The sequence below is a fragment of the Anoplolepis gracilipes genome, chromosome 14 (assembly GCF_047496725.1).
Source record: "Anoplolepis gracilipes chromosome 14, ASM4749672v1, whole genome shotgun sequence".
In the NCBI taxonomy this organism is placed as follows: domain Eukaryota; kingdom Metazoa; phylum Arthropoda; class Insecta; order Hymenoptera; family Formicidae; genus Anoplolepis; species Anoplolepis gracilipes.
In genome coordinates this window covers 6,004,238-6,031,696 of record NC_132983.1, presented here as the reverse complement: position 1 = coordinate 6,031,696, position 27,459 = coordinate 6,004,238, and the positions used below count along the sequence as shown (strand labels likewise).

Below are 27,459 nucleotides of genomic sequence, written 5' to 3'. Positions count from 1 at the left end.
GAAAATAATATATACATAATAATATATAATTATTTTTATTTACCAGAAAAATATTTTCAACATTTTTAATTTAAAATTGCGATACTGCCTTGTCAAAAATCCATGAAGAAAAAGAAAAGGAAAAAGATATTACATCCAATGAGGAGAACAAGACAAATCTACAAAGAATAAGAAGTTTGATAATTTTAAGTTAATATTAGTATTTATACAATGGATTCTAGCATTGAAAAAGGAGCTTAATAGCTAGTACTATATATATTTTAATGCTAGTAGAGCTTTTAGCAGTTATCTACTTTTGCAACAAATTTATCTTGATAGATGCTAAATGAAATATTTTCACTCATTATTTGAAATTATTTCAGCATTCTTTCCTTTTTAATTTAGCTTATATCTTTTAATAAATTAAATCTAGATTATTATATTTTTTACAACTGTTTCTGTGTATGTGTATGTTATAATTGTATGTACACAATTTGATATGTAAGTGTGTATATGTGCATATATATATATATATTTTTTTTTTTCCACTTTCTCAAATTTAAAAAATATTTACAAAGTTACATATAAATTTATAATACAATTAATAATACAACCTTTTACTCATAGTTACTTTATTGAATTTGGTCTATCTCACTAATTGATTGTAAATTTCTTTATTGTACTCTCTTGTAATATAAATCAACTAAAATTATGAAGAATGTCCATTTACAGATTCCGAAGAAACATTGAACAAATATAGATACAATAAATATTTTTATTATGTTATGTACACAATTATTATACTTTAATCAGAATTTCTTATTAATCAGTAAATTATATCTGTATGCAGATTGCTGGATGGAAATCTGCAACCTTATTTAAGGAAAAGTAATATAATGTACAAAGTAGACAATTCTAGTTTCTTCCATCAATTTCTCATATATTAAATAATAATTGAATATTCTTAATATCTACAAATATCAGTTTAGCTTGCATCATAACGTCAAAAAATGACGAAATTATTACAAATCACGTGCAATAATTCTTAAACATTGCAATAAAGCAAATAATAAAATTTTTAGTCTGATAAAATAGACTTAAGATAAAAATATTGTTATTATCTATTTGTGCACAGTATATTCATATAAAAATATATAAAATGATTAACGAATCTAATAAACCAGTTGGTAAGATAATTTAAATCTCAATGTCATTTCTCTGTACACAAGATGATTAGATTAATAATTTAAATTTTATAAATTTGCTTTATATAGTATATATTTTATTCATTAATAAAAATGTTTGCTTGAATTTCAGTTGTAAAAAAAATCTGATATTTTCTTATATTTTACCATCATAATTCAATATATGTAATATAAGTATCAAAGAATTCTAAGATTATTTGCAGTGTATATATTATAGTATATATTTTTAGACTTATATTATGAGAGTCAACAATATACTTGATACACCACAAATTAGTATTTTTCATGATATAAAAAAATTTACTTTAGGAGAGTGGAAAGTTGACTTATCTCCTTAGTTTACTTAAGAACATAATAATATTAACATAATAAGTTAAGATGATTAATCATAAACACTCTTTATGATCGATTAAAAAGATAAATCTCTTATAAAAATTTATACATGGTCTGTCCCAAAAGTTTCCAAACTTTTATTAAAACTTGCATGCTAATTTAATAATCATTTATTTTTATTTACAATTATTCGAAATACATCTCTTCAGATGCTCGTAATAATAACTTCAGTCAAAGCTTTTTGAATGTCTGAAATCGTTGAACCACTTTTCTTTCAGCTTCGTATTCAGTTTAAGAGATAAAAAAATAGTCACATGGTGCTAAATTTGATGAATACGCAAAATGATTAAGAACATGGACTGATTTTGAACGAGAAACTTTCGTGCGACGATGCTTCTATAAGCCGGATCTTCGACTTAAGTTATTACGAGCATTTGAAAAGAAGAGATTCAGCAATCTTTTTAAAAATTGTATGACTGTTGTAAAGATTGTACTGCATCAGAAGTGGTTTTTAAATTAGAATATGAATTTTAATAAAAGTTTGGAAACTTTTGTTACAAGAACAGACCGTGTAATATTTTTCATCTAATTCTTTCCGTTTTAGCCTCCATACTTCTAAAGTTAAAATATTTACGAATATTAGTTGTTTCAGTTGCAGATACATGAGTTTTATTATAATTATACAATTATAACAAAAGATGAGAATAAACCATGTTATTCTTATTTATATGTTAAATATGTAAAATTCCGCTATACTTCGGAATCGATCTTAAAAGATAATTAATGTTAAGTGTAAATTATCAGGATCATGCTGTTCTGTATAAAGTTACACTTGCAATATGTTGATTCGCCATAACTTCAACAATCGCATCTCGTATACCATAGCAAAATGTGCAGCCAAAAGGATTGGTTGTGTTTGTTGAAGATGCGCGATTCAACACTACGGGACGCGCGCTTGCCTTTAATTGTTCAGAAACTCTATCCCATTTTGTGTAGGCAGTGATCTAGGAAGACAAGATCAGGATTCATATTGATCGACAACAAATAATGCATTTAAGTACATTCACGGTTGTAATAAGAATTGGAAAAATATTACTGTAATATATAATAATAATTACCGTAACCGGCGAAGGAGAAACATCTATCAGCTTTCCCGATTCCGTGGAATTATTTTCAGGTGGCAGAGTCAATGAGAATTCACAACGGTGATACATATTAAAGTTATAATGTCCTGGATAATTCGTGTGAAGCACAAACTTTTTTATACACTGAGTTTTTGCATTGAACAAGATGTCCTATAAAATATACAAGAAAAAATTTTATGTTAAGCATTGAAAGTGATATCGATAAATTGATAAAAGAGTGGGATAATACAATCTATCCACGTTTTCATACAGAAACATATCCAATTAATTTGTTCGAAAAAGTTTACCAATAATTACCTATCTCTGACTGAATTACATTATCTAAATGTGAAATTTAAAATGACAATCATCTATAGATTTATATAATAAAGTGTCTATATTTATTTCTCATGACATTATTTGAAAGAAAAAAAAAGAGGAAAAATAAAAGAAAATTAAAAATATTTATCTCTTTACGTTGGCTAACAATCAACATCTCTAGCATTACTAATTTGTAGTATTGTTGGGATTCAATCGTAAAAAAATTTACTTTGCTGAAAAGGTATACTTACCAAACCTAATGTAAAATAATTGTAGAAAAAATCTGATCGTCTTATCTTGTCTCGTTTGTGCGCGTGTGGACTATGAATACGCATTTTATCTTCCGCTTTGTAGAAGACCCTAGATGGGGCGCCAAGTGCGCTTAAGACATCCTCGCAGGTGTCACCAAATAGTACCTAAATCATAAACAATACATAAATTAAAATATATGCAAAATCACTTTTACTTTAACATCTTATTGTAATAAAAATGATAATAAATCAAAGATGAATATTTCGACTTCAATACAATTGTAATGAAGAGACAATTTTAAGTATTAATATTTTATCTCCTATATATAAAAAAAATATGTTGGTAAAATATAAAATGTTACCTCTTTGCTCAGACACCGTTTTTTCGGTTCCAATAATGCTCTCGTCCCACAACTACCTTCCGTGAAAAGATGTAATCTGAGCCCTCGAGTTCGTGTTTTATCTCTAATTATGTCAGCTTTTTCCAAGTACAAGTTATTATGGTAACAGGCCTATTTAAAAACATATGTTAAAGATACATCTTATTACTCGTTCGATATTTTTGCTTTATTTTAAAGAATGACAAAGATATAATCTAGAGACATAATTACAAGTGGCAAAGGTGGTGGTGGTGTTTTTGACCCATGTTCCTCGCCGCTACCACCGGCTGGCATATTCCCAACGTAAATCGCCGTTTTAGCGACGAGCGGAGACGTACCATTAGGAAATTGTAACGAGCCTAATCCGTGGGCGTAACCAGGTTGAAATTTTGAATCGATCGGAAAGTAAAATGACAGTCCTCGAAAATTCAACACAAACACCTGCAATTATTATACATACCCGTCATGTAAATCATATAAATAAATATGATCGAATAATGAATTTATTCGTAATTTTGTATGGTGGTATATTTGTAATTAAGTTTTAAAAATAATTATACCTGTTTCTCGCTGTCATAAACACCAGGATGAGTTGCACCAAAAGAATGTTCGATCTGCTCGATGGAAGGTAATACCTCGGGCGAATTGAACGGCAAACCACAATATTTCAATTTCACTAACTTCATATTATAAATTTCAATTATCTTAAGCCTTTGTACAACAGGATCGAATATAAGCCGAATCCCGTCGTGTGGTAAATTTATTACTAGATCTACGTCTAATGGATTCTGCAAATATACAATAACAATGTATTATTGTATTATATTAGGGATATAAAGCCAAGAGTATTATTCATTAATGCATTCTAGAAAAAAATAAAACATTTAATGTATAATTTATATGTATTATATATATGTACATATATAAGTTTTATATATTAATAAACTGAATACTTACAGTATCGCTATAAAGTACTTGTACTCCTCTTATAACACCAACTTGAGATTGTATTATTGATACTGACTGAGAAAAATGCATACCTGTAATACAAGTATATTTTAAAACATGAACTTTTAATTGAATTGAAGGCCTGCACATTTCTTATTGCATCATATAACAAATAGTAAAAATTTATAAAAATCTTATATGAATGTAAAAAAAAGTGAACAAATCAGAAAGACATATAATATTAAAAATAAATGAAAAATATTTATCATAAAAAAAGTATGCAAATCAATGGTAATGAAAATATAAATAATTATTATAATTTATAATAAAGCTGCTTTATACGCTTTATACAAATTATAATATATTGCGTAAGCATAGATTGAGGTGGGATAATTACTTACAATATTTTAAAAATAAAAATGATAAACATGTGAAAAAATAGCAATCAAGTAAGTAAGTATGGTAAGTCAAATCTATGCTTTGATTTGTATATAATTGGCTTTTAGAGAGAATAAATTGCCTGTAAATTTTCTTCTATTTGATTTGCAGATTTATTGGCTCCCGACATTTTCCGTCTATTTTTACATAATGTATTTATCTGTTATTTACATATATTTACCGATACGATAGATTCAAATGTGGCAAAGAATCATTATATTCCAATATGTTACATGTGTTACATAATAAAAAAAAAGAGACAAATAAAACGCTCATATTATTGTTGTCGCTCCTTGAATAGTCAAATGTTTAATATTTAAACAAATGTAAAAAAAAAAAAAAAAAAAAAAATATGACGCGACAAATGAAGTCCGGACGAATCGTACAGCAAACAAAGACGCTAACGTCTACAATCGATGTAACTGCGAGCTGACAGTTTACGACCGAGCGTACGATCGTTTTACTCTGTAATCGATGTAAACTTTATTGAGTCATTTAATTGGATGGAAGAAAATCTGACGAAAGGGAGAAACGCACTTTTGTGCGCATCACGCAAATCATAATAAATATACACACTCGTGTCGCTTGTTGTTTTGCGCTTGCGTTTCATCACTTGCCTAAAATAAACTCCCATTGCTCGCATCCGAGGGATCTCTCGGGCACCACTTCGAGCTCCAACATCGCTTGTTGCTGCCTTTAACTTGGAACGATCGATAAAGGAAAATGTGTTTAGGCAGAGCGATATGTCAGACACGCGATATGTCAGACAAGACTGCGCCTTGTTTCCCGTCTACCTCAACATATCGCTCCGATTATTATTCAGCAGATAGCCATGTTGCACAATCACATCCCGAACAATGAAGCTCCTTCGCTGTTCCGCGACTCTTTAGCTCCTACGACTTCTACAGTTGGCAAACAGTCACCGAACAGCTGATGGGTACCGTAGACTATATAAATATCTAGATGTGACGTTCGCTCCCTTCAAGGATAAAGGACTCTAGCTGGGTGGATCGCTATCTTTGTCAGAGGGATGATATTTTTTTTTATTTTGAAAAATATCGACATATATTTGACGAATTGAAATAAAAATATATAATTTATCACTTTTATTGCTAGATATTTGATGAAAGATTAAATATTATTTAGGAAACGTGTTTTTAGTTCAGATAGTAGATATAAAAAGAGACGGAGAGCCAGCCAAAATATACCCGTCTCCCTCCTTCATTCGCGCATGCGCGGAAAAAAATAACCTAATACATAGCTGTCAATTGAATCCTGAGGAAGAAAAATAGTAATCGAGTAATAAAGCAATATAAAAATGTATTAGGCATAATGCATAATACATGGCCTCTTTAAATTCCTGACATTAGATAAATAATAACGATTATAATAGTTTTAATAATATATATATATATATATAGTACAATATAATAAATTATGTAAATTATTGTCTCTAAAAAATCGTTTGACAGACAAGCTTGGCGATATAAACATTCAAAGTATTTAATAACAATATTACTATTTATTTATATGATATAAAGATTGTTATCACAAATCTGCATTATATATATTTTTAATATTTTAGAGAGAACATCATTCGCACATAATGGTGGTTCCCAACACTATGGTGATGAGTGAGAATTTATTTAAACTACAATGTTTGATTAAAACTACTGAGATACAGCACAGCGTACAGTGCAAACTTGAAAAAAGATTATTTCTTGCACTGGCCACCAGCAATGCTGAAATTATCCTTTATTTCAAAAAGGAACTCTCCTGTTTACCTGTCATTAAAAGAATACCTTGGTTTCAAGGGCCGCATAAACAAATTGCTACCTTTTGCTTTGATCCAAGTGGTATCTGGTTATTATGCATAACCTTGGATGGTTCGTTGTACATACTACCTGCTTTAATTCTAGTCGGCGAAAATTATGCCATTGACAAAAGATGGAAGACGAATGACGCAACATATATTCCTTTTGTGAATCTTCAGGTCTCTCATTTTAGGTGATTGCATTGTGTATCCTTAACTCAAAGATAATTATAAATATGTGTATCTCACATATATATTGTTTGCCTAAATGTAATTATAATATATAATATTAAAAGAATTTTTTATACAGATTATTATATTTTTAGACCAACAGCTATCACATGGTGGCGAGACACAAAAATGGCTCTTGACATTGGTATTGTAGGAACTGAATGTGGAGCAATTATACTTGTCAATCTATTAAATGGACAACAGATGGATACAATATATGTTAATGAAAGTATAAGCAGTCTGCAGATTTGTCACGATGAAAACGAGGCTGTGTTTCTTTTGATAACTAGTAAATTTCAGCACCAATGGCGTTTATCTTTGAAACAATATATATATAATCTTTTACTCAATCCTGAACACAAAGAACTTCACGGTGGTGTAAATTCAAATGGTACTATTTATGATAATACAGAAGAGTCTGTTCCTAATAAGTCTAAACTACGAGAACTTAAACAGCTCTCTGTCGAGAAATTGGCCATTTTCAAACAGAAATTAATTGATACTAAAAATCAAACATTGGGAGAGAGTTCACAATGCCACGGTAAGTGTATGAATATATTTTAAAAATATATACAGGAAGTTAGAAGATTTTAAGAAGTGATATTCTTGTGTTAATTTTTTGCCTCTTGGATGCATGCTTGTTTAATTCTATTAAATATTTAAAACGTGCCAATATTACAGATGCTTCAAACAAAAAAGAAAATCATAATGGATTTGCTGTTAATTCAGAGGTATCATCAGAGCCCAGAGGTTTTATCAGCCCAGAACCAATATCGAAAGATACTTTCCTCACTTCACAATCTGACAGAGAAGGCCAGCAATTATACACATGTTATCATTCTAGCACTCATCATGTCACAGTAAGACAAAGTTTAATGATCTAATAATCAGTTTACATTTACACTTATATTTAATTGTCAAGACGCATCAAAGAAAATAGAAAGGTCTATGCACTACACACACACACACACCTTTACACACAAGAAATATCCTAAGTCAATTATAGTTTTCTTTACTGATGAATTTTTTGACTTTTACACACAGTAAATTTTGTTTTATAAAAATATGGAAATTTAGGATTTGGATTATGCATGAAATTAAAGAAATTTTTTTTACGTAAATCACGCTTTTTCTTAACATACAATAGAACTTTAATTTTTAAATAAGTTTTTAAATAGATTTTAATTTATCTTTTTGAGATACTTAATATTAAAGATTAAAAAGTTAATGGATTATATTAAGATTTCAATAAGAAAAAAATTAATCAGAAATTATTTAAAGAATTTGCAATTAGAAAGAATTACACTTGCATTTCTATATATATGTTTCCTTCCTTTTCTTATTGCTAGAATTCAATATAACATTAATCTTTATATTAATTCATGTACATTTATAATAACAATAATTTTTGTCCTAGGTGCACAGTCCGAATTTGACTATAGTGCCGTTATCAATGCATAAAGTATTCAAATCATGCGAGACTGTTTTATTGGCACACAGATTTTTTTTTATTACCGATATTAATCAACAAGTGATATACATAATATCCGATCAATTATCCGAGACTCATATAAATAAAGACTGCAAGTTCAATTCTGAATCTATTATCGGAATGTTTTCTTTTAAGAGTAGTAAGGAAGTGATACGTGCGGTTTATAAAGTAACAAATTTCGATAATGTGATACAAAGAAAAGTCTCTCAAGAAGTAGAAAATAAATGTACTTTACCAAAGAATATAAAGGATATTAAGATTGAAGTACCTAGTTTAGATACATGTATAATTGTTACAAATCGCTGCGTATACGAAGTTATTCTGAGGTAGGTTTTATTAAGATTTATTATAATAATAGAGTGAGTGAAAGAAGTGTTTACAGAATAATGATGCATAAAAATTATAATGCATATTTATTAAATTATTTATATGCTTTTCTTGTAGAAAATCACTTTTTTCGATTTTTATGGAGCTGGTATTAAAGAAAAATGAACTGCAGAAAGCAGGAAGATTGGCAATGATATTTGGATTGAATGGACAACAATTGCTGGAATATGCTGGAGATATATTTCTTTCAAATAAAGAATTCTCACGTGCAGTAGCCGCTTATAAAATGTCTAGGGTGAATAAAAGCTTAATTACAAAATAGTATATATCATCATGTGAATCATGTTTCTGAAGCATCTAAATTATTTTTTTTTTTTTAATCTGAGAGATTTTAAATATTCTCTGTTTTTTTATGTAACTTATTTTATATAAAATATTATTTAAAGAAAAGAAGCTGTTACATTATCAAAAGCTTTAAACAAAAAAAATTAATATTTCTTTTTTCTTTATTTATTTTTTATTTAACAAGCAGAATTAATTTTGTCAATATTTATATTTCAGTGTAAATTATTGAAGAGTGTGTTAAAGTTTGCGTCGATTGGTCATACCTCCGAATTATTAAGTTGTCTTACTCACTGCTTACTGACACCTGTCATTACTGAGATGCCCACTGCAACAAGGATACATTTATCTAATTTGTGCATACTTGCCTTTATCGAAATGACATTGAGGGTTTGGTCAGAACAATCTAAAGCAATTTACAAAGAATTCTTGTAAGTTGCATTTTACAGTAAAATTTTATTCCCAAAAAATATACTCTTCTTTCACCTTCTTCTTCTGCTGTCTTTAGATACTTTTTATCCACAAATACGTTTTATGATGAATTGCTAGCTATTAATATAGCTGGTCAAACATACCTATGGGAAGTATTACATCATTTAGCTACACAGAGAAGTCTATATGGCCAAATGTTGGATATCCTCATGAAGACAGTACAAATGTTTGGCACAAATGATGTTCGCCCAAAATCATGTAATGTATATATATATATATATATATATATATATATATATATACATATGTATATGTACATGTATAATTGCATGCTTTTTACAAACAAGTTATAAGTGAATATTATTAATGTATAAAACATAACAAGAATTTATGTATATATTTTTAGATGGTTTACTTATATGTTTAAGCGAATCTGATCTGATGCAAGCAATGTTATTGAATCATGATTTAGCTAGAGCCCATATGTTGTTTGTACGCAGTAATTTGCGAGAATCTCAAATTTTCGTCCTTCAGGTAAGAAATCTTAAGTACTCATTTTTTATGAAAAGTTGTAAAAATTTGCATTTTTTTCTTGTGTAAAATGTAAGATTGCTTTATTTTTATAATGTAAATGACATGGATAGATTTTTTATGGAAATCAAATTTGTATTGTTTATGTACATATAATATAAAGGTGAATCATTTATTTTATTCTGTTTCTCCTTCTTCTCTTTTTATAAATAAGATATTCTATAAATAAAATGTAAAGATATATATGATTAAATTTCATTTCAACCTAACTAATTAAATTAACGAATAAATTAAAAAGAAAAAAGTAATATAAAAATATTTTCGATTACTTTGCTTTATAAAATTTATTACGAGCGAAAATAGATTGTTTAATAAATTTAAATTGTAATTTTTACTTTTAAGCAATTTTTCAAATATGCTACGATTATACTTAATAACTTGATATTTTACAGAGATTAGTGACATTATATGATCCAACAAATCCAGTATTACGACCTAAACTGCTACAATATACAGTACGCCATAAAATGGCATCATATAATCTACAATCTAGTCAATGTGATTTTACAGATGTTGCGGATAATATTGTAAGTACTAAAAATAATAGACATATGAAATGCATTTTGATCTGAAATTAATTTCTTTTTTTTTTTAATTGTATTTATATTTTTTGTACGAATAATATAATTTTCTCTCTTTTTCTTAAAAATTATAAACTATAAAACGAAGAAACTTTCATAAATTTAATCCTCAAAATTGTTAATATCCAACACAATTTTGTTCTTCGATTAATCTCATGCAAGTGCACTTATTAAACAAAATTTTAATTTTGCTTTTTGTTACTATAATATTTAACATTAGATTTTAAAATATTGTAAATAAATACGTCTATATGATAAAAATTTTATTATAAAAAGAAAATCAATTTTCATTAAGTGTAAGTGGCGTGCATGAATATCGTACCGCAAATAACGAAAATATTTTACAGGATCAGCTTGATACGCTTGTAGAAGATATAGTAGAAACGTTTATATTAATTTTATTGACTCTTATACATAAGAAACAATTATTAAATTCTAACTACAAATCTATGCTTTTGTACGATGTACAATTGCCAGAAATCAACAAGGTAATTCCCATTTATAATTTGTATATCTTGATGTATACGAGATATGGTAAAGAGGAAAGTTATGAAAAGCTCTTATTATCGAGAAATTACGGACACTTACTTGCTTTTTTCTTTGAACAAATTTAACTGTTAACTCTACAGAATTCCTCTATGTGTTTTATATGTGCTTCAAATATATATTTTTTTTAATTCTCAGGAATGCTTCTTTTGTACTCGCCTTTCACTATGTCTCTGCATTGTTTGGGTAATTTTTGACGAATTTTTCTTTATGCATCATTTCATTTGTAGAGTTTGCAGTTGTTAGTTATTATTTCAGTAATATTGCATTGTTTTAAACAATTATTACACAATTTCTGGCATAAATAAATGTTTTTTGTATAAAATTATCATAATATAAATATTATTTATTCGTTTCTCTCGAATATTTGAATTTTTGATAGAGAAGATTATGCTGAAGAAATTTTTCAGATTATGGAGAGAGGGAATGGCTAATACACTAATTGTATAATCATGTTTTTTCTTTGCCAAATCTCGTATTTCCACGCAATCACTATATTGGTTTAATCTACAATTATAACTTTATACTTTTATCTGCAAGCAGGAACATTTGGAAATGGCATTACAAGTTGATTTTAAGAGAAGATCATTGAGTGCTGGATTTTCTCATGTTGCTCTTATCAGAAACGGTAACATCTATACTTGGGGAAGCTCAGTGCAAGGTTGTTTAGGTATATATTTGATAATTTTTTATTAAATTTTTAGAGAGATTTTTATTAGGCAATTTTATTTAGTTTAATTTTTTATTATAAAAAAAACCTTATAATTATAATTATGAAGCGTTTTAATCCGTGCAAGTATAAAATTATAAACGTATCAAGAAGTTAGTATTAAGTATTTAAACGTTTATCTCCCTCAGATAAAAAACAATATTATTTTCTATTATATTTTAATGGTTTTTCTATTGTAATTTCTGACCACATAATGTTGCAAATTTTTCGAAATTTTTTAAATTATACACATTTTGGTTATATATTTCTATATACTCTTTGAATTAAATATGATTTAAAATAAACTATTTTTATATTATATATCAGTCTTTTGACAATTTGCAAAATTTATTTAATTCATACTTACTTTTATCCTTTGTTTAATTCATATCTTTTGATTTTCTTCTCTCTTAGATTTTCAATCATCTTGTAATATTTATTTCTATTTTTTCTATATATTTCTGTATATATGTTAATTTAATAATTAATTGTATATTATTATTAATTAGGAACTGGCTCTAGCGTTTTGCGGTACGGAGCGCCCCATGCGATATGTTTCTTCCGAAGTATGGAAATAGAAGTTTTCAGCGTATCGTGCGGACATTGCCACACTCTGGCGGTTACCAACAACGGAATTTACGCCTGGGGATCGAGTCAATTTGGACAGCTGGGTCTCGGCAAGGTGCTGCAATGTTCAAATCCGGAGCTGATCGTCTCACTGGCACAGGAAGTCATCGTCGACGCGGTAGCCGGGCAATATCACTCCGTGGCCCTTACCGCGGACGGCAGAGTATTCACGTGGGGTTGGGGTGTCCACGGTCAACTGGGCCATGGTAACACCGACGAAAGGATCACCCCATCTCTGATCACGGCTCTGCTCGGCGTGGTTGTGCGTTGCATCAGCGCCGGGTACGCGCACACCCTGGCATTGTCCGTGGACGGTGTCGTATACGCCTTCGGATCCAATGTCCTGGGCCAATTGGGAATCGGAGGTAATAACGCTAAGAGTTCCGTGCCGACGAAAGTATCGTTGCCAGACGGAATAACGCTTATAAGTACCGGATACTTTCATAATGTAAGTCAGTAATCGTACATATACTGTATAATTTGCTATAAATTCTTTTAAGGATCAAGAGTTAATCGCTCATTAACTCTTTGATTGATGTCATACTAACTGAATAACAATTACACAATCTTGTACATTCATATCGTGTGTGTTTACAGCTAGCTCTCAGTGATACGAATAAATTATACGTATGGGGCGCCAGTCCTCAGGTTCTCAGATTACAAGCACAAGCGCAAAAGAAGATTCGTATACTGGAGCAACAAGATGAAAGGAAGAATAAAACTTTGGAGGAATCGGAGAGAATGCCAGGCAGCGTTATAAACTTGAACGAAGAAATGAAGGAACTTTTGGAGGACAATGTGCAATCTGTGGAAACAGAAGCGATCGCTTCTAGCGTAGAAACACGAAAGAAATCATCCGAAAACGCAGATTTGAGGAACATTAGTTCGATGGACGAGAGCCAAGCGCATTTAAAGCCATCTATCGTCGATACAAGTTTGATAAAAGGACAGATTACTCAGGTTTGTTGAAAAGGGTTCGAGAATATTAAGAGATTAATGTTCTTAAATTACACTCCACTTTAATAATATATTGTATAAAAGATATGTATATTTTAATTCAGACTATTTTCAAAAATGTTGTCTTGTGACGCTAGAAAACTTATTATTCTGCGTATGTTTATGCAAAACAGATAAGATGTAACTTATCCATTTTTTTTTCTGTATATTTAGATATCAGTTGGTTGTCATCATAATGCGTTGATAACAAAGGATGGCTCTTTATATACGTGGGGTCGTAATCTAGATGGTCAACTAGGCAATGGTACAAGGAAGGAAGTACCGATTCCGACGCCTTTATATTACAATCAGGCCTGTATTTTCGCACAAATACCACCTAGACACAACGATTTTAAGAAAACACAAAATCAACGAGACTCGGACAATGGTGCCAAGTCAAACGATTCATCGATAAATAATAGAAACACGCCTGAAAATAATGGAAATGGTACATCAAAATCGGAAAATGTCGCCCACAGCAATAAGGAAAGAATCAACCCTGTAATTAATACTGTTGGAATCGCTTGTGGTTACGATTACACGATTGCAATACAACCAGGTAGAAAAAATAAAAAAAACAAAAATATAATCTAAATAATTTTTTTAATTCTAATTTTCTCTTACATCTAAATTATTTATCCTAAAAGAACTTGATAATTTTATCTTAAATGAAATAATCTTAATTTTATATTTAAATTCAATTTTAATTTAATAATCTTTTAAGTTTTATTTTACAATTGTAATATCTTTATATAATTTTAGTAACAAATGTGAATTTAACTTTTTTAATATCAATTTTCAAACAAAATTATTAACTGTTTGATGAGATTCTTAATTTTTAAAAGATAAAAGCACAGTCCGTGATTGAAATTATTATTTATATTATGCGATTTTTAATAAACTGAAAACGAAAAAGAGTATATCAATACACTTTTTTTTTCAGGAGGTACAGTATTAGCGTGGGGTAATAATAGTAGGGCTCAGTTAGGTCGCATCCCCGCGAGAGAGACCCGCGATGCCGACGACAAGCTCGTATTGCTGAAATCATCGAAACGAGTAGTGCGACTTCCCAATGCATTGCACATAGCTCTGGACGTTCCTAGTCAAGTACCGGGTATATCTATCCCTGTGATCTCTTATCAATCTAACGACGTGTCCTGTTTCGCCGGACTCGTTCGTCCTCTGAGCGTCATCGAAAAATCACCCGGGGAATTGACGCTTCATTACGTTCTGGAACATTTTTATAGTTTATATCATTCTGCCAGTATCATGGACAAGGTTGGACAATAATTATACGAGATATTTAATTTCATAATTGATTTGTCTTTTCGTAGAAAAAAAAGAAAAGATATTTTGCATCAATTTTTTTTTTTTTTTTTTTTATAAAATAGTATCTTTTTATTTTATGTTCTGATTTCTGAGTGAAGTTAAATTTTTTCGTAAATGAATAAATTCGAATGCATGTATATCACAACTTCTCTGTTGCAGTGTATCGAATTGGAAAATTATCAAGCTTGTTCCAAGATAGCGGCGCTAGACGGCGACATTCTGGCTGCTTTTACATATCAATTGAAAACATTACACAAATTAAGTGTTCGCTCGTCTGTAAGTCATTCAATGTCGGAAACAATTCCGCGCGAATCCACGACTAAGATCATCTCGCAAAATGCGGATGCGACCAAGGGCAGTGTATCCTGTCGAAGTATAAAGAAAAATACTGAATTGTTCAACAGACAGGCGGAGAAAAATCTTATGGAATCTCTGGAGAACAGTGTCGCGCGAAGCTGGACGAAAATCCCCACGAGTAGATCTTTGAATAATCTACAAGCGATCGCGCAAGAACTGTACAGCTTCGATTGCCAGGGTGGTTCAGAAGAATTATGTATAACGCGAAGAAAGGAGGAAGAATCGCCTTCGAACGCGGGTCAGATCTCTGGCATTGAGTCTAGCGCGAATAACGAGGACGAGCAACGCGAATGGATCGAAAATCTTATCTTCGACGAGAACGAGTCAGTGTCGCATAAAAACATATCTCGTAGCAACGCGCAAAATTTTACTCGATCCATCTGTGCGAAAACAATTGTAAACAATGTTAATAATGACAGTCAGATGAATCAGTGCGACGCGTATAAAGAGAACATCATGTTCTCTGATAAAGTGTCCTCGCGCTCTCAGAGGAATTACGTGATCAACGAGACCATAAAAGCGCTAAAGTTTTACTTGAACAGTATCGGTAACGAGGCGAGCACCTTGAAATGCGAAGTATTGCGAAGTGCGATTCAGTTTTGGGTCGAGCATGATTTACCTATGCAAAGTTTGGAGAACGTTTTTCTCGAACACATATGCATCATCTATTATCCACTTGGATTATTACTGTTTTGGTGAGTTGATGTTACATCCTGGAATAGCTTTATATCTATTATCTGATATTTTATTCAAATATGACTTCTTTGCTTTTTTTTTGAATATGATCTATTTAATGAGTGGACGCAGGGATTAGCTGAAACATTCTTAAAGAGCTCAAAGCTCTTTTTTATAATAAATAAAATACAATAAAATATAGAAAATTATATAATTTTATATTGAAATTTTAATCTCTGACCGCAGAAGAAATGTCATTAACAGATGTATATATATATATATATATATATATATATATATATATATATAGTTTGAGAATCCCTGAGATATCGAGATTGAAATGAAATGTAAAATGGACTAATTCACGACACTATGATTTCTTTTACAGTCAAGATGCGATCGGAAGATATCTGGATATAGACAAGTGCGACAAGGAGGGCAAGAACGATTGGCGTATGAATGACTTGTTCTCGCTCAAATTTTGTCTACAAGTATTATCGATGTTGATGCAACATATAGATGAAGGTTACGCGTCATTTTTATTTTCTCTTTGATGTTCGAAGAATTCAATAAGAGTAACGCTGACGAATAACTTGTATCTTAGATGATGATACCATGTCCGAATACGTGAAGATCTTTTCCTGTCTACTGGCTGATAATTATGGGGCGCCTTTAAACGGATATCCGGGCGAGAGTAAAAATAATAGCCCGCAACAAATGATGGAGGGAATTATCAGCACGGTGTCCTCCGAAATGGAAGATTCCAAATTATTCGCCCACATCAAGGTAAAATATGATAGGCAAGATATTACATACGTAGATATTACATACTATACGTAATTTATATTAACAGGACTCGGATTCTGTGAATCGTTTGCTCACGGCGGAAGAGGATAATATGATATTTACTTGTGGACATCACTTTCCAATCTCTATATACGAAACGGACATTATTCCGACGATGGAAACCGAATTATTAACGTCTCCATCGTTAGTTCTTCCTTGTACATCGCAATATTTAGGAAACGTGTTATCTCGCACATCTAAGCCAGAAATCCTGTGCCCATTGTGTATAGTCGGAGCATTGAGAATGACGGTAGAGAAAAATTACAAGTGAAAGTATCCTCTGAAACATATGGAAAGTTTCTTCTTCGCGATCCGCGAAAACATACGAGCCAATTCTGCGTGCAAAGTATATTAGATTGTGATCCCTTCATTATACGTGCGACTCTTGAAATAAGAACTACGTTTGCTATAATTTGTAATTATTATCTGTAACTTTGATGCAAACGTATTATTCTACGATTCTCGACATATCCGATTTTAAAGAATATAAAGTATATATATATATAAAATTTTACTGAAATCGGACAAAACGAGAACAATTCTTTTTTAATTGTATTTAATATTAAAAGTTTACAATGCTATAACAAATCATGTTAGATACTATCATAATAATCAATCGGATAATTAACAATCATCTAATCTCTAACGTTTTTTCGAGCGTTTGTTCTTCATTCCTATTCGCGCGCCCTTCTTCGCCCCGGAAACGATACTCTGGAACTTGCCCGCGTTTTTCTTCTTCTTTCTATAAAGAGTAAAATTATTCAATTTATTATATATATTAAAATGAAGACAGAGAGTGATATGACAAATACATTAATATAACTTAATTTATGTAAATATATATGTGATATAAAATAAATATATTGTTGACCTCTTATTCAATGCGGCTCTCGTTAAGGGTAAATATGCGTAAGGGTCTGGCTTGCCCTTCCTCTTAATATCTCCTCCGGCCTTCATTGCGCGATATTCCGAGCCGTGTTCGCGTTCCACCTTTTTCGCTTTTAGTGGTCGGTGAATGCCCGAGCCACCAGCTAGAGAATAAAAAATCGAATAATTTCTTGAGAAAAATAAAAACTTATCAGACGAGGAAATGAAAGACGGTTTGAGATAATCGACCTCCAGTCGAAAAATTTATAAACGTACCTCGATATTTCGACGTTGACTGACTCTTCAAGCTCATCACATCCGACATACTCTCGCTATATTTACGTTTCCTGCTGATATTTTTCGCGGACGCCACTGATATACCACCATCATCATCATCATCTTTGTAAAATTTATAAAGTTATCATGAGATATACAAGAGATCATTAACACACAATTGAACTGGATAAATTCTAGTCTTACTGTAATCGTCCTCTTCTGAATCATTTTGAAGGAAAGCTTTCTTTTTTTTACTCCTCTCCTCTGTGTCACTGTCCCTCTCGTTGTCATCCGTGATAATGAGGCGACCGTCGGGTGCGGTTTTGAAGCCATGATCTTTTGCTTTTTTCACCGAGATCGTCGGATTTGTCACACCCGGTTGTGTAGCTAAAACAAAATTTAATAATGCGAATCGTTTTTTTTTTTTGCAATTATTGAGCCGTCCTATCAACATCAATTACAGTTAATTGAGAGCTAATGAATTTTCTGCTTTTTTCTAATTGAGAAGAAAGAACAATACATAGAAGATCAATTAAGAATCGGTTTAATTAACCAAAAGAAAAATTAGAAGAAGGCAGAAAATCAATTACTGTACTAAATCAATTGCAAGAGAAATGTTTATGTATAAGAAGCTTCATGTTTAAAAAGTTAATGATAAACTAACTTGTGATATTTCTAACAGCTGCGGGGTCTATAAGATCGACTATGTCCTCCTCGGTCTCTTGAATCCAAGCATCCTTCCTCGGCGTCTTCTTCTTTTTGCCCTTCGATTCCTCGTTTTCTGTAGCTTGGAATTCCTCGTCGCTATCAGCCAATATCTCCTCCATAGTTATAGGTTTCTTCTGGACGTCAAATTCCATGGTCTTATCATTCTCCAATTTCTTTGCTCTCTCAAGCTCTCGCTTCTTCCTCTTGGCATCCTCAATCTTGTTGATATTCTTCAGCCTTTTGTGCAAGATCACGTCCGAGGCTGGTACCATGCTCGATATCGGCCCTATGCCGTACTTTCTTATAAACTTTGTAAAGATGTCGCGTACCTTTTGACGAAAGTGACGTTTACAATCCTCATTCATCTGCGACAGACCGTCGATGATCTGAGGTAACGTCGGACCTACGACGCTAGACGGCATCACGGTAATGTACACCTTAACATAGGACAACGCGGACTCTACCACCTCCCTCGTGGGACTCGTCAGAATCGTACAAACGAACCCCAGGATCTCAGCGATAGTCTCCACGCCCAGAGCACCGTTGTAATGATAAGTGAGAGACGCCAGAGCCAATAGAGTAGCGCTAATATATTTCTGTTCGCCGCCTAAACCCACCATCAACATATCTGTATAATTCTTGAGGTACTCTGAATTGTCCAGGAACCTCTCGGCGATCACGTTGAGCAACTGATATGCCGTATTGCGGCATCTCTCGTTTATATCCTTGACGCCGAGCACAGCCTCCGGTACGACGGCCTCCAGGAATTTAGTCTTCTCAAGCTGCGGATGCAACTTGACGAGATGCATCAGGCATCGTAGACGAGCACCTTGGCTCGACTTAATCACGCTGGTCGCTGATGTTATTAATGTTTTCTGAATCTCGCGTCTGTATTCTTCCAAAAATTGTTTGCACACCTCCCGGTCACTTACGCACACCTGCTCCAGGAAGCGATAGGCCTTTTTCTGTTCCTTCTGTTTGCTATTGTCTTTGAGGGCTGGCATGCATATGTCGTAGTACTTTTTTATCTTATCGACGTCCGTATAGCCGATCAGCACTCTTATCAGATCGTAAACGCTCTCCTTGAAGAAGTCATCCACACCGGGCTCGTCGAATTTCCCCAGCGCACGTTCGAACATCTCGTTTGCCAGGTTGCTGTTGGTGATCGTCATGTAAGTCTTGACCGTTTCGAACGCGGCGAGACGTTGGCCCTCTTCGTCTGTACCGCACGGTCTTGTTGTGTACAAGTTGAAGAGAATTGGTAAAAAGTTCTTGGCGAAGCGAGTGAGCTCGGCGATGTCGTCAACACATTCGTCTCGCGTCGCTTTTCCGATCAGCTTCCTTAGCGCCGCCATTACGGGTGACTTTAGGTCCTTCCGATCGCTGATTGTCATACCTAACAACCTGGCGATGCTCTTAAAATTGTCCTTCACATCGCTCGCATCGTTGCATATACTAGGCAAGATTGACCAGATTTGTGGTATCAGAAATTCGTACGTCTTTCCCTCTACGTCTTCCTTACTCTTCTTCTCGCATGTCAGAGCAATCGGTAGCAGAACGTCCTTGAAGAAGGAGATGGTGCCGCTCGTTACGCAGTCTTTCAACAACGGGATCAGCCAGCTTCGCTTCAGGTTTATCGTGTCGTCGTCGTTTCGAAGAGGGAGGATGCTCAGTACGACCTGCGGCCCCATGGTTTTAATCGCAGCTCCAATAGCGTACTCGACGTTGCTGTTGTACGCAAAGTTGTAAGAATCCCGCATTTGTCCCAGGGACACGACAATATCTGCCAGTCCCTGAAGCTTGGTCTTGCCGATATTTTTGAAGAGCAAGGCTACAAGATGAAAGATCTGAGGCCAGGCCTCAAGATATTGATAACTCAACGCTTTGTGCATAAGGCAGATAACTTGATTCAGAGTGGAACTGTACTTGGTAATTCGTTCCTCGCTTTCGCAGAGAGGTGCCACACACTCCTGCAGAATGATCTTGACGGTATTCGACGAGCCGGTTATGACTTCCATCTTGTTGCATAACCAGAGTTCCAGACACTTGTTCAACATTCTCGTTATAAGATCGTCCACCACGCTCAGCCCGACGTTGCTGGACGTTTTGAACAAGTTGCGTATCAGGTTCCAGTGAGCGTCCTGCATAACCGTCAACCACGCTAAGATGGACTGCGTGTCGCTCGGGGAGGGTTGAATGTCGTAAAGGGCTTTAATGATATCCGCGTTTACTTGCAAAGTCAACGTGTCCTCTGACGGCTCCGAGACAAACAATCCGTGGAGTGCTTGCAGACTGCACGATGTTACCAGGGCATTCTTCAACGTCATCAAACTCAACAGATACTCACAGATGCTTTTCACCTGCGACTTTGGCAGTAGATGCGTTATATCCTTCAACAATGTGAGGGTGTGCAGAACAGTGAGGAGTCCCAGCGACGATCCTGGTTTACAGGCGGCATTTAATTGCGCGATGCAATGAGTCGCGACCTGTTCCGCACCCGGATGATGTATCGGTGGCGTCTCACTCTTCATCATATCGCTGCTTTTGAGAATGGCGCATATGCCATGTTGAGCAGACTTGCGTACCCTGGGCTTGGCGTGAGTGGTGAATGATAATATAGCGTCCATCACTCTCGTTGTCGAGGAGTCGGTCCAGGCAGCAGCCTCTTGCGCCCTTAACAGCACCGACAGACAACCTATGCAGTGTCGCAGGATGAGAAAGTTGTCACCTGCGACATATTTAGAAAGGATCTCGAGGAAGGTCTGACTAGTCTCGCCAAATTGCAAATTGAGTACAGCCCTAGGTACTGTTTTCAAGCACATTCCGAGCAGAGATAGCGTCGCAGCTACGACAGTATCATCTTCGGAGGACTCGAGCCTCTTCAGGGTAGACATCAAAGTTGCAAAGTACTCCGTCGAGCTTTCTTTACCGTCATGCTGTTTGATGATGTCTGTGACAGTTGACAACACCGCCAGCATCTCCGAGTGTAGGAGCGAGGTCGATTGGAAGTGGCTGAGGAACTTGCTGAAGGAGAGGTTGGTGCAGTTGCTGAAATTGCTGGCGAACGTGTCGGAACTGTTGACGGTGCTCTCAGCTTGAACCTCGTCGTGGTGGACTCTGTCAAACCGCGGCTGGCCGCTACCCTGGATGGCGTCGTGCTTCTGTAGATCTTCCGTCGTGATACCCGGCGTGCCAGAAAAATCCTTGAAGAACATACCTAGGGCCTGTTCGCGATGCTTCGTGGTCGTTGGGTTGGAACTGGAACTCTGACCCTTGGCCCATCGCTTCGCCTTCTTCCTGCTTCCTAATCGAGGCAGCTTAGCCATTTTATTTGTAAAAGTTTATTTAGCAAAATGTATCTCGAAAATATTTTCTATTCACTTTCCTTTTTTAATCGAAGACTCCTAGGTGCTCAACACGCATCTCTACATCTTTGACACAGAACTGTCTCTTTGTATTCTTTCTTTGGTTTCTTTATAATAAGATTTTTAATACTTAGCTGTTATAATTTATATAATTATTATCCACGAGCACGTGGTAGAGATCGAAGTAACCTTACTCTTTACTTGTGTTTCTCGCTCTGTGAATTTTAATTCTACTCAGAGTGTACAACAGTTGCGCACAAATTTCTCCCTTTCAAAAAAAAAAAAAAAAAAAATAGGGATTTTAGTTTTCAGCGTTGCCTACAATGTGCGCTAGTTTTTGACTGCGCATGCGCCGCCATACATGTATAGGGAAATAAATCGCCCGTCAAATTTCAAATTAATTAAACTTGTGTAAAATAATTCTATTAGGTCGTACATTCTTATATTCGTTTTCAACGATACTACAAATTTAATTATACCGAAATATCCATGTTATTGTAAAAAAAATTATGTATTTTTTACGTTTTCTATATGATAGATAGATTTTTTTACAAATACAACTGTTCACAATAGTTCTAAATTATTTAATTTGGTATACATCTTTTAACTCTATTTTCTTTAATTTAGAAAATAAAAGATGACCATAAATATTTGTAGTGGAACCTTCTGTATATATACATCTATAAACATATATTTCATTTTTCTTCAAATTTAAAAAATTTTGAGAAAGTTATGTATACAAGATTAATGAAACATTTCTTTATTTATATATTGAATTAATCGAAAAAAAAATATTTTATAGCAGTGTATTAATTTATATAATATTTGAGTTTTATGTAAAAGTATCAGAGGGAGAGTCTACGATTATATTTTTTATGTTTATGTTCTATTTTAAGGTGTTTGTAGCCGATCTTTTTCATCAGAGTTTGCAGCATAATGTTTGATGAATCTAGCAGAGGGATCCGTAACGTTTTTTACCCAGCGTGGCATCCAAAAATAGGGTGTAAAACTTTCCGCTTGTCCCTTGTAATACGATTCAAAGATATTTCTAATACAAATAAAAGATTAAGCATTAAGATCAAACAGTAAGAGTTTGCTTACTAAAATGTTTACATGTCTATAATACACCATTACCTGTAATAGAGTGCTTCTTTTGTTCTTGGTGTGCAATGAGGATATTTTATGTAAGCTGAATTTAAATCTTCATCATCGATACGATTTTCTATTATTTCTTGAATCACTTGAAAAAGAGATTTTTTGATAGACGCAACTCCATCACTGAAAGCTTCTTTATGTCTCCACAGGATGTGCGAAGGTAATAAACCAGTCCCATCAAAAGCAGATCTTAATAAATGCTTCTCAATTCCATCTGTACACATAAGATTTACTTGGTACTCGATTTTCAATATGCTTTCCTTTGCGCACAATTAATTAATATTATTTGAAATTATTCGTAATGTTCAAACGACATTATTCTACCTTGAGGTTGTCTTGTATTGGGATCCAATGACAAATAATATGACGTGAATTGCAGATCTAGGAATGGAACTCTTAACTCCAAACTAAATGCACTTGTGGTGCGATCAGCTCTTAAACCATCATATAAATATATGTCCTTCAATAATCTTAGAGATTCATTGTGAGCGTCTGCTGCGCTAGGTGCATCCCTAAAATAAATATAGCCCTGTGCCAGCTCATCTGCACCCTCTCCACTGAAGATCACAGTTGTTTCTGTATTTTGTTTTATATACCTCGAAATGAGATACATTCTGTAAAGTAAAAGAAAAGCAAAAAAGATTACATATGAATCTTTATACTACAATTTCTTAATTTGTAACAATGAATAATTTAAAAACTGAATTAAATATACTTAATTAATTTATATATCTTAATATAATTGTCTTACCCTATTGAAGCTCGAATAGTTGTAATATCATACGTTTCTAGTGAATAAATAACTTTATTCAATACATCAATTACATCTTTCTCAGTAAAAATAATTTCATGATGCTCGCTTCCAATATAATCCGCAACCTATATAATACCAAATTTAAGCTTTCATGTAACAACTGATACAGAAAATATGGGGTAAAAGTGTGAAAATTTCGACCAACCTGTCTTGCAGCAATAATATCTGGACTATCGCCCATACCTATCGCAAAACTTTGAATCTTATATGGTAAATTATGTTCTTTTGCCAGTTTCACTAGTAGAGCTGCAACCAAGCTAGAATCTAATCCACCTGACAACAGACATCCTATCCGTCTGTCGGCCATTAATCGTTTCTCCACCGCTGCTGAAAGTAGCTTTCGAATATTTCCAGAGATATCTTTTGCATTCAAGGCTGTAAAAGATAAATTAGAGATATATTATATTATAAATTAGACATTATATATATATATATATATATATATATATATATACATTATACATTATAAAATGTACTTTGTGTTAATAAAATTTCATCTACTTACTAGACCAAGGCACATACATATGGAAAGAAGGTTTTTCACCAGATTTATGATAACCGATACTAGACAAAACCTTTGTTCGACCATCATGTAAAATTTCATATTCCTCGTAATGGCCTGGAGGAAATGGTTCTAGTGTCCATTTGCCCTTTATGTGTTTTGTAATTTCCATTAAACCCTAAAATAATTTTGTCACATTAGTAAGTTATTTTATGGAGATGCATTTATAATGAACAAAGATTTTAAGAAAAAATTATTTAATTATTAATACAAGTACCTTGCTTTCTGAAGAAATGGCTAATTGCCCATCATCTGAACGTAATCTAAATAGTGGTCTTACACCATATGGATCTCTGCCTATTAGAATTCTTCTTTTGACAACATCCATTAAACAAAATGTAAATACACCATCCAAAGATCGAGCAACATTGTCAGCACCAGTACATGCATATAAATGCATAATCACTTCCACGTCGCATTTAGTAGCATATTCAAAATGATATTGTTTTTGTAGCTGCAATATTGTATTTATACTGATTAAACTGTATTTATACTGATATTACTTGATAAAAATAATTATTATAATAATTATTTCATCATTTTCAATAAAATTTCATGTACATGTATAATTTAATGTAAAATACAAAAATAATAATTTAAAGTGTCATATTTCTTGCTACAAAAAAAATTAGATCTATTAAAAATGATACTTTTTAAATAAATCTATCATATTGATGAAATATGATACAAATATATGTATAAATATATGTAAAGAAGCATATAAATATATTACTTACATAACATAGTTGTTGCTTTAATATATTTTTATACATATTTATATTATTATATTCTATTAATGATAGATTTTTATTGTTAAAAAGTATCCATCATCTTCAACAGCTCATAATTTTTTTATATCAAATGATAAATTTGATTCTACTTGTTATAATTATGTAACATTATCAAAATTTTTTTTGTTCAAATCAACGATATTGTTTTCAATAACACATAGCAAATATGCAAAAATATAATATATTACTCTATCGCAATTATACAATTCTCCATTGCACAAAAGGAAAAGATTTGGGTATTTGAGTATCCTCATTGGTTGCATTCCATAGAGACCATCTACAATGGCTAATCTGTGAAATCCTAGAAATCCATTCTGTAAAAAAAAATATTTATGAGAAGTAAAGAATATCACAGCACTAGTAATGTAAGAATTCTAATTTTAACAAAAGCAATATACCTTGACTCTATTATCAAATTCAATTTTGAAAGCTTCTGGACCACGGTGCGATATCTTGTCAAAATTTTCGCAAATGCAGACCAACGACTGCGTCTCCAATCCAAACAGTGCCCAAATTCCACACATTTTCTTTTTCTTCAAATAATCGTAGACTTTACGAGATTATTGATCGTTGCTACACGTATGTGATACAGATCCTGCTGTTATAAAAAAAATGTAGAGAAATCTTTGTAAAAAAAAAAAAAAGCTCAATTAACATTATATAATATTACGGGGTAATTGTAGTATTTTTTAATTAATGATTGACATTGTAAAATAAAGTATTAATTAAATAGCAAGGAAACAGGTAGCTCTAGCTGATTAGATGTACTTACTTTCGCGCGCCACGTTTGTCCACGTATTACTTTGCATATGCACGTTGCGCTTATGTTATCACATTCCCACTCTTGCTAACGTGAATTATAAATTGCTATTTCTAGTAACTGACACTGTGTATATATATATATCCGGACATACACTTGTTCCCATTTCTGCTGATGTAACATTCGCAAGTAGGAACGTCGCGAGATATGAGGATCGACAAAAATTATTAATCATTTCAGACGCAAATGTCAAATGTCAATTACATCATTAATCACTTGTGCCTCGGTAGGGATTTGTATACGCTTAGATATATTATTTAATTAATGAGAAATAAAGATTTTTTTATCACATTTATTTCAATGCTTGTCAAATGATGGATTTAAAAATTTTAGTCCGTCAGATATATACATATATATATATATATATATATATATATATATATTATATATACACGCTACTAGGGGCCACGTGATCCTTGTTGACATGTGAGATACATGTGAGGAACATCTGATGTCACACGTCTATGGTTCGATTGACCAATCAAGATAAGGAAATTTGTCGCGAGCTATTTATAAACCTATACAGGGTGTCCCATTTTAAGTGTCCACCCTAAATATCTCTCTTATTTTTGATTTTAGAGAAAACGAATTCAGACATGTGTTGTATGGTTTTGAGGGGGCCATAAGATGGTACCATTAGTTTGACCTTGAAGAGTCATTTGAAGGTCACCTCAATTTTTTTAAATGGCACCCCCTATTTTTTGTTACATATTCTTTTAGCTGACTTCGAGAGCTTTCCAAAACACTATAATAAAATATTTTTTCATTAAATACTTTTCGAGTTATAAGGCTTCAAAGTTGCAGTATTTTGATCGTTTGACACGTCACGATTGACCACAGCCACTTATATCGACCGATGCCTAGGGTCATCAGCAACGATTAACCAATCAGAGAGCCTCATTTTAAACTGGCCAATTGGCGACGTTGTCAATAGACTTCCACCCGATATTTGAGGTAAACACTTAAAATGGGACACTCTGTATACAAGTCTATGATTGTATCATAGCCTAGTGATCAGGCTATTTTCAATATCCAATAGAAGAGTTTGTTTTTTTTTAGAGAAAATATAGGTCCGGTATTTATAATCGGTTCTTATATATAAGATCATGTTAAGACATGTTTTTAGTCGACTTAAGACTACGTTCAGCCAATCAGATGGTCTGAATAGCGGCCTAGAAATCTTTTTTCTATTGCAAATAAATTTTTGTTGCCGTCGTTCTGATTGGCC

At 32.8% G+C, this 27,459-nt stretch overlaps 4 protein-coding genes across 7 annotated transcripts; 1 reads left to right on the top strand and 3 right to left on the bottom strand.

Annotated features, from left to right (window-relative positions):
• Positions 1 to 637: 637 nt before the first annotated feature.
• LOC140673305 (PHAF1 protein CG7083) lies at positions 638 to 5,900 on the bottom strand. 2 transcript variants are annotated; one of them, XM_072906196.1, is made up of 8 exons: positions 5,597 to 5,900; positions 4,551 to 4,633; positions 4,154 to 4,381; positions 3,825 to 4,034; positions 3,576 to 3,725; positions 3,214 to 3,378; positions 2,636 to 2,812; positions 638 to 2,521 (listed from the first exon to the last, which is right to left on the bottom strand). In XM_072906196.1, the coding sequence occupies exons 1-8, from the start codon at positions 5,658 to 5,660 to the stop codon at positions 2,324 to 2,326; spliced, it is 1,275 nt and encodes a 424-aa protein (XP_072762297.1). In that variant the 5' UTR covers positions 5,661 to 5,900; the 3' UTR covers positions 638 to 2,323. The 2 variants fall into 2 exon arrangements, with proteins under 2 accessions (XP_072762297.1, XP_072762298.1); XM_072906197.1 differs by lacking the exon at positions 5,597 to 5,900 and adding an exon at positions 5,161 to 5,179.
• A 309-nt stretch (positions 5,901 to 6,209) lies between these two features.
• On the top strand, positions 6,210 to 17,751 carry Ca (RCC1 and BTB domain containing protein claret). 2 transcript variants are annotated; one of them, XM_072905525.1, is made up of 20 exons: positions 6,210 to 6,478; positions 6,565 to 6,986; positions 7,119 to 7,564; positions 7,705 to 7,883; positions 8,441 to 8,841; positions 8,960 to 9,137; positions 9,404 to 9,615; positions 9,693 to 9,874; positions 10,023 to 10,150; positions 10,600 to 10,734; positions 11,136 to 11,276; positions 11,878 to 12,004; positions 12,553 to 13,118; positions 13,268 to 13,630; positions 13,841 to 14,225; positions 14,610 to 14,944; positions 15,155 to 16,047; positions 16,416 to 16,552; positions 16,632 to 16,813; positions 16,881 to 17,751. In XM_072905525.1, the coding sequence occupies exons 2-20, from the start codon at positions 6,586 to 6,588 to the stop codon at positions 17,142 to 17,144; spliced, it is 5,655 nt and encodes a 1,884-aa protein (XP_072761626.1). In that variant the 5' UTR covers positions 6,210 to 6,478; positions 6,565 to 6,585; the 3' UTR covers positions 17,145 to 17,751. The 2 variants fall into 2 exon arrangements, with proteins under 2 accessions (XP_072761626.1, XP_072761625.1); XM_072905524.1 differs by having other exon boundaries at positions 11,875 to 12,004.
• LOC140672990 (RRP12-like protein) lies at positions 16,415 to 22,314 on the bottom strand. Its single transcript, XM_072905526.1, has 5 exons — positions 18,681 to 22,314; positions 18,221 to 18,403; positions 18,017 to 18,139; positions 17,745 to 17,904; positions 16,415 to 17,615 (listed from the first exon to the last, which is right to left on the bottom strand). The coding sequence occupies exons 1-5, from the start codon at positions 22,048 to 22,050 to the stop codon at positions 17,516 to 17,518; spliced, it is 3,936 nt and encodes a 1,311-aa protein (XP_072761627.1). The 5' UTR covers positions 22,051 to 22,314; the 3' UTR covers positions 16,415 to 17,515.
• Positions 22,315 to 22,863: 549 nt separating this feature from the next.
• Asns (asparagine synthetase) lies at positions 22,864 to 26,528 on the bottom strand. 2 transcript variants are annotated; one of them, XM_072905528.1, is made up of 10 exons: positions 26,184 to 26,528; positions 25,810 to 26,009; positions 25,600 to 25,725; positions 24,838 to 25,074; positions 24,564 to 24,738; positions 24,204 to 24,433; positions 23,996 to 24,123; positions 23,569 to 23,858; positions 23,224 to 23,458; positions 22,864 to 23,137 (listed from the first exon to the last, which is right to left on the bottom strand). In XM_072905528.1, the coding sequence occupies exons 2-10, from the start codon at positions 25,933 to 25,935 to the stop codon at positions 22,981 to 22,983; spliced, it is 1,704 nt and encodes a 567-aa protein (XP_072761629.1). In that variant the 5' UTR covers positions 25,936 to 26,009; positions 26,184 to 26,528; the 3' UTR covers positions 22,864 to 22,980. The 2 variants fall into 2 exon arrangements, with proteins under 2 accessions (XP_072761629.1, XP_072761630.1); XM_072905529.1 differs by having other exon boundaries at positions 25,810 to 26,006.
• Positions 26,529 to 27,459: the final 931 nt, after the last annotated feature.

What these genes read in the sequence shown, in the direction of transcription:
- Asns (XM_072905528.1), bottom strand. Translation starts at nt 25,935, where the DNA reads ATGTGTGGAATTTGGGCACTGTTTGGATTGGAGACGCAGTCGTTGGTC. An exon ending in ATATTATTGCTGCAAGACAG is followed by an intron (nt 24,124 to 24,203) that starts GTTGGTCGAAAT and finishes GGTATTATATAG; the next exon opens with GTTGCGGATTATATTGGAAG. An exon ending in ACTATTCGAGCTTCAATAGG is followed by an intron (nt 23,859 to 23,995) that starts GTAAGACAATTA and finishes TTTACTTTACAG; the next exon opens with AATGTATCTCATTTCGAGGT.
- LOC140672990 (XM_072905526.1), bottom strand. Translation starts at nt 22,050, where the DNA reads ATGGCTAAGCTGCCTCGATTAGGAAGCAGGAAGAAGGCGAAGCGATGG. An exon ending in TTCAGAAGAGGACGATTACA is followed by an intron (nt 18,140 to 18,220) that starts GTAAGACTAGAA and finishes AATTTTACAAAG; the next exon opens with ATGATGATGATGATGGTGGT. An exon ending in GTCAACGTCGAAATATCGAG is followed by an intron (nt 17,905 to 18,016) that starts GTACGTTTATAA and finishes TTTATTCTCTAG; the next exon opens with CTGGTGGCTCGGGCATTCAC.
- Ca (XM_072905524.1), top strand. Translation starts at nt 6,586, where the DNA reads ATGGTGGTTCCCAACACTATGGTGATGAGTGAGAATTTATTTAAACTA. An exon ending in CTAGCACTCATCATGTCACA is followed by an intron (nt 7,884 to 8,440) that starts GTAAGACAAAGT and finishes TTTTTGTCCTAG; the next exon opens with GTGCACAGTCCGAATTTGAC. An exon ending in CAGATGTTGCGGATAATATT is followed by an intron (nt 10,735 to 11,135) that starts GTAAGTACTAAA and finishes AATATTTTACAG; the next exon opens with GATCAGCTTGATACGCTTGT.
- LOC140673305 (XM_072906196.1), bottom strand. Translation starts at nt 5,660, where the DNA reads ATGTTGGAGCTCGAAGTGGTGCCCGAGAGATCCCTCGGATGCGAGCAA. An exon ending in TTTATGACAGCGAGAAACAG is followed by an intron (nt 4,035 to 4,153) that starts GTATAATTATTT and finishes TAATAATTGCAG; the next exon opens with GTGTTTGTGTTGAATTTTCG. An exon ending in AACGGTGTCTGAGCAAAGAG is followed by an intron (nt 3,379 to 3,575) that starts GTAACATTTTAT and finishes TTTATGATTTAG; the next exon opens with GTACTATTTGGTGACACCTG.